Raw genomic sequence first — 6,000 nt, forward strand, 5'->3', positions numbered from 1 at the left:
GGAAACTCTTCACTCTGAGACTGAAGAGGCCCTGGCCCAGGCCACCCAGAGGAGCTGTGGCTGCCCCATCCCTGGCAGTGCCCAAGGCCAGGCTGGATGGGGCTGGGGGCAGCCTGGGCTGGTAGGAGGGGTCCCTGCCCATGGCAGGGGGCTGGAAATGGGTGGGCTTTGAGGTCCCTTCCAACCCAAACCATTCTGTGATTTTATGTGTAACTTTATCAACACTAAATCAAGCTTGTACTAATGTCTGGTACAGACAAGATAGTTAACTGATTTTTTTTTTCTTAAATATGTCACAAACAGGAATTAGTGAACTTGCTTTTGACTGGCAAAGCTGTGTCCAATGTTTTCAATGATGTGATAGAGCTGAATTCTGGAAATGGAAATATCACAATCTTGAAAGGCATCGCAAGCCGCAGTGATATTGGTTTGCTGTCTCTCTTTGAGCACTACGATGTTTGCCAGGTATGTTTTGTATTCTTCTGATTTAAATTAAAAAGAAAACAATTAACAAATTTAAAATTGACTTGGAGCGAATATAGCAACTAAGAAATTATGGGCTTGATTCAGTTGCTCACTCAGAGGATTCAGATGCCCGAAGGCAGAGCATGGTTTTCCTTCTGGATGGAGGTCTGTGTCACAACTGTCAGCCCTTTGTAAATGGCTTGGGTAGTCTAGAGCATCTAAATCTTGTGTTTTTCTAACTGATCTCCTGGAGTGGAAGTCAGCTCACAGACTAACACTACTACGTACATCACATGAACTAGGACCTGGTCAGTGCAGTCTCTGGAGATGAAATCTGTTGACCTGACTAAGCATAGGTGTCTGTAGAACAAGTTCCCCTGGTTGTATTCATTAAATCTCCACTGGTCATAGTGGAAATGAGACACTCAGCTCACATGTGGATACATATTTTAGTCATATAAATATAAGTGACTGGGTCTGGAGATGAAGCTCACCTGAAGTATTCAGTTTTCCATGAATTCCGATGTGATGGGGAGCCAGACTGATTGCATCGTCTGCTCCATGCTGTAGTGGTGGAAGTAGTCATATTGTATTAGCAATAATAGAAAATTGATGAAGCTGGCTATAAAATGGTAATGTTCCCTTTAATATGGCTTTGAAATTAATATTTTAGTTGTATTTATCATAAAAACTGAAAGATAGATTAAAAATTTCAAAGAACTAACAACTGTTAATTTATCTCTGGAAAAACTTGCATAAGGATTTCCCTGATTCTCCACCAACAGATGTTATCACCACAACGGACGTCTTTCCTAAAGACTTGTTCTATCTTAAACAGGCAATCTTGTGTTTGATGCTGGGATATTATTTGAAAGTCTCTTGCCTGTGTTAGATGCTAGATTAGATAATTGTAATGGTCCCATCTGGATTTGCAGTCAGTGCCTCTATACAAATTTGAAAGTGATTAGCAAAGAATTTGTTTGTACTGATCTAATATTAATGTGTGACTGAAAGCAAAGCTTGTTTTTAACTATTTCCCATATGGCTGAAGTCAGTTACATTTTCTTACTACTGAAAAATCTAATTTTTATTATTTTTAATAAATGCAATGCATTATATTAATCACAAGATCATAATAAGGTTTCAGTTCAGTCAAGAAAGCGTATCAGTGTATCCATATCAGATTTATTCAGAGCAAACTGAACTAAAAATATATTAACTTCTGTTTCTATTTCAAGCTCTCTGCCCTTTCCTATAAAGAATGTAACACTTAAAACCTCAAAAAAAAAAAAAAAAAAAGAAAAAAGGTTTTACACTGCTATAGCATTTTTTCCATTCTCCAGTGAGGAAAATGACTTCTAAGTAGCAAAATGGTCAGTGAGGTCAGTGTAAGTAAGAGCTATTTCTTTCTCATCTGCCCTCTAAAAACAAAATAAAAAGTTACCCAGAGAGTCAGACACTGTCTTCCACTTATTCTGCAAATTATATGATGGAGGGTGTCCTTTCCTTCCAGCTTGGGAGCTGGACTCAGGAGTAGTGATCTGTTTTCTTAATTGGTTACAGAAGCCCTGGTACACGTTGTGTTTTTGCTGTTGTTTGGGTTTTGATTCTACACCACTTAGGCATCTGATGCAAATTGTCTTGTGTTTTTTTTTATTAAGAACATCTGCTCTGCATTTCAGTTCATATGTCTCAGAGCGTGCCCGTCTAAGGACTAGGACAAAAGTTTCTGGTGGATTTTGTTCACAGGTCAGGGGAGTCCCTACTGTGGCTTCAGCATGAGGGGCCAGATTCTGCTTTCTGCTACAAACTTACTAGTTTAGAGCAATTTAGAGAAAATAAATGGCAGTGATAGTTTGCTGTGTTGGAACTGAGAATAGAATTTGCCTGTAAGTCTTTCAAACTGACTGTTTTCTTCCTCTCCACATTTAAGTAGCTCCGGCATCCAATTACATTGTGGCTATGAGGATGGTAACTGAAACCAGGAATGGAAAAGAACTGTCATTTATCTTTTTTTTTTTTTTTTTTCCCCCCAAGAAGTAAGAAGATTGTAAGCATGATATATTGTGAATCATAGACGTAGTTGGAAAACTCCCTCTAGGTCACATTCAGTCAATCTCTCAGGGGATAATGCAGGATATTTTTATGTCCTGTTGTAAAGTAGGTGCTCTTTTAAAAATCTGTATCCCTGAAGTTCTTGCTTCTCTATTCAGATAGACATTTATCAGTTGATTGCAGTGTATGTAACTATGATCCTGTATTTTTTCTCACTTGTCTAATTTAAAATATGAGAAAGTGTAAAAAGAGATTGGCAGGTACCTGTAACACTAAATGTGAAGATTTAGTTTTTATCTACTACACATCTTGTGCTTTGAATGTTCTTACATTAAACCTGACTGATCACTTAGTTTCCTCTGATTAACACTCTTACTTGTACTCTAAGCTGCCGTCTAAACAATTAATCCCCATCCACTAGACATTTGCAAGCTGATGTAACAGTTCTTCCCTTTTTCAACAGCACAAAGCTGTTGACAGCTGTTATAAGCTCAAAGCTTATTTTTATTGCTCTTCTATAGCCCTCTTCCTACTTACCAAAATATTTAGGAAGAGATATGCAAGATTTCAGGCTAGATGCACTAAATCCATGCTGTATCATTTTATCTCCATTGTCTAAAATGTGGAGTGTTTGTATATAATCCAGTTTCATTAGCGTGTCTACAGGGCATGAAAACTGATTTAATCCTTCTGTCAAACTTCAACAGTAGCAAATAAAACCAAAATGATCTGTCCCTTTTTCCCCCAAGATTGCCTGAAGAATCCCTCTGTTGCTGATCCAGTAATTTCTTTCAGTGGATCATGCTGAATGTGTTATCTTTACTGATTGGAAAAATGTGTGCTTCAAGTAATTTGTCTAGAATTGTTAAAGTCTAATCATCACTCTTAGTCCTAACATATCATCATACTCAGTATAGTTTTTGTAAGGTAATTGTTGCCTTTTTTTTTTTTTTTGAAAATGACAGATGGATTCATTCAATGTAATTCATATGCAAACATTTAGTTTCATAGTGAATTTCCACATTTTAATGCAAAAAGAGTTAAAGGTCTGTTGCTGTTACTTTTCCGTAGGCAAGTTACACATCTTTGGATTTCTTCTGTGTGTGCCAAGCCCATATTCAAGCTATATTAGTTCCATCTGATCCTACACATTTAACCAAGAGGACTAAATTAAGATTTTGGGTTTCCTGGGATTTGCTTAATGCAGTTTAAAGTGATGAAACGTTTCCAAAACCTGCTCAACCCACATAAAATCGGTGCAGGTTTCCCTCTGTTTTCTGGTTGGCAGCATGCAGCATTTCAGTAGTAGTCTCAGAGAAGCTGTGTGGTTTCTGCAGCAGGGACGAGACCTCAGAGAAAGGGTTGAGGCACAGAAGTGGACAGGACAAATTATAGCAGTCATAAGTGAGAAAGTCCCTTCTTTTTGGTCAGAGTCTTTGGACTAAATGCCACATTAAAATTGCAGGTCAAAAAACTTAGAACGATGATACGTTCTTTTCAAAAGTTATTGTGAAGTTAAAAGTAGAAACAGATGAAAACAGAAGTTCCTTGTGTTTATACCAGATCGTTTATATACCAGACTAACCATGACAAAAGAGAAAACTGTCTGCATTCTTAAAGGAAGAATTTAAAAGATGCTAATATTAATAATAATGGTAACATCCCTTATGAATAAATCCATGCTTTGCATTACGATTTTACAGGGGGGCTGACAGATGAACAAAACGCAAAGTGCTTTTCTGAAGGTCATCCAACAAGGTAGCGGCTAACCTGGGAAAAGAGTACAGGTGCTCTGAATCTCTGGTTTCATAATTTGTACAATACTGGCTGGTGAATTTGGCTATACTTCTGAAATGCTTTTTGAAAGCACTTTAAACATGTACTGTTGTACAAAAAATAATGGAAGTATTAATGGCTACTCATCTCTTTTGAAAGGGGACTTGAGTTCTTCTTGGTCCTCACTGATTCCCTCCTGCCTGTAGACAGTCCTGCTATATTATTTAAGCCACCTACCTACTGGCTGACCTTCCAAACTCACCCTACCCTGATTCTTGTCAGCATCCAAGTCTCTGTGTCAGCTGTCAACATTTCAAAAGAGGCTGTTGCTTTTTAGTTTTTGCATTTCTGAAAATAAAGAGAAGTCAGTGTTGACAAAGAAGTTACATGCACATTTTTCCTATGTCTTTTCAAAAAGAGAGGGAAGCATAAATGACCAGAATTTATTCATTAAAATTCCACAGATGGGAAATATTATCTTTGGGCCCTTTGATGAAACCAGCACACTCTGTGCTATAACAAGACCTACTTGAATTATTAAATTCAGCACACATGCTCTGTCTTGTGGAACCTCACCTGTTTATTTGCCCCGTGGAACATCCTTCCTATAACCTTCTGCACTGGGAAATACGTCTGCTAAACTGGTGCCTTTCTCAGTCAGTTGGACTGGCTTCAAGCCAGGTCTTTGGTGGTGCTGTGGGGGGAGAGAGTTAGAAAGAGGTTTTTAAACATCTTGTTTAAGAAACCATCAACAAAAATACGCGTGTTCAAAATTGAAACTGGTGGTCGGTTTTATTTTCCGATTATTTTTCAGTAATGGGTAGGCAGTAGAGATTGTGCCTCATTGATGCATTCTTTCTGCAAGTGACCCTGCTATTCATGTAAGATATTTTGTAGAATCATAGAATATCCAAGTTGGAAGGGATCCACAAGGATCATCGAGTCCAAGTCCTGGGTCTCCAAACACGCCCTCCCAATAAAATAAAATCAGATCATATGTCTTAGAGCATTGTCCAAACACTTCTTCAAACACTTATGTTTCTGTGAGTGCTACCGGGAGCAAACACACATGATACGTACAAGTTTGACTGAAACAAAGCTGACAAGACATTGGACATTTCAAAAGTCGTTCTTCATTCCCGTTTTTTTTTTAAATCTCCCTTTCTAGCTTGTAAATGAAATTTTGTTTAATGAAGTCCTATTGTGTTCCTCCTGGCCATTTTCTTTTTTCTCAGTCATTGTTGCTGAAATATTGGCATTGATTTCTTGTCAACATTCTTCCAAATAAAATCTAATCACAGCATTTATGTTTAAGACAATAAGAATAATAAACCTCACATCTTTAAAAGAATTTTTCATTCTTTGCAAACAGACAAAACAGAAAATGGAAAGTCAAATATTGTCCACATATCCCTTTAGATTTCAAGTACCCATATTTGGGTCTGGATTTATGCCTAATTTTAACTCCCTCGTAGGCTGAAAATGCTTAGGAAAGAAGTCCAGCCAAATCCTTTTATAGATGATGAACAGGGGTGTCCAAATCTCTGATAATACCCATATCTTCCTTGTTTGATTTTACAGAGAGCCAAAGCATAGGGGCCAACCTAAGTTAGAGGGCCTTCAAATAAACGGTGGAGATAAATGGACTGGAACTTGTTGTTGTAGTCAAGGAACTTATTGAAATGAACTATAAACTCCTTCAGT

At 37.7% G+C, this 6,000-nt stretch overlaps 1 protein-coding gene across 4 annotated transcripts in view; it reads left to right on the forward strand.

The window, feature by feature from the left end:
- The window catches only part of MINDY4 (MINDY lysine 48 deubiquitinase 4), an 84,913-nt gene that overhangs the window by 59,342 nt on the left and 19,571 nt on the right, over nt 1-6,000 (forward strand). For all 4 annotated transcript variants that reach the window (XR_014581014.1, XM_083827622.1, XM_083827621.1 and 1 more), the window contains exon 15: nt 304-465. Coding sequence is in view for 3 of the 4 variants with exons in the window: in XM_083827622.1 (XP_083683748.1) it covers nt 304-465 (162 nt within the window). In the remaining variant the exon portion in view is untranslated. The remainder of the gene's footprint in view (nt 1-303; nt 466-6,000) is intronic.

This window comes from Anser anser (assembly GCF_964211835.1).
Source record: "Anser anser genome assembly, chromosome: 2".
Lineage (NCBI taxonomy): Eukaryota > Metazoa > Chordata > Aves > Anseriformes > Anatidae > Anser > Anser anser.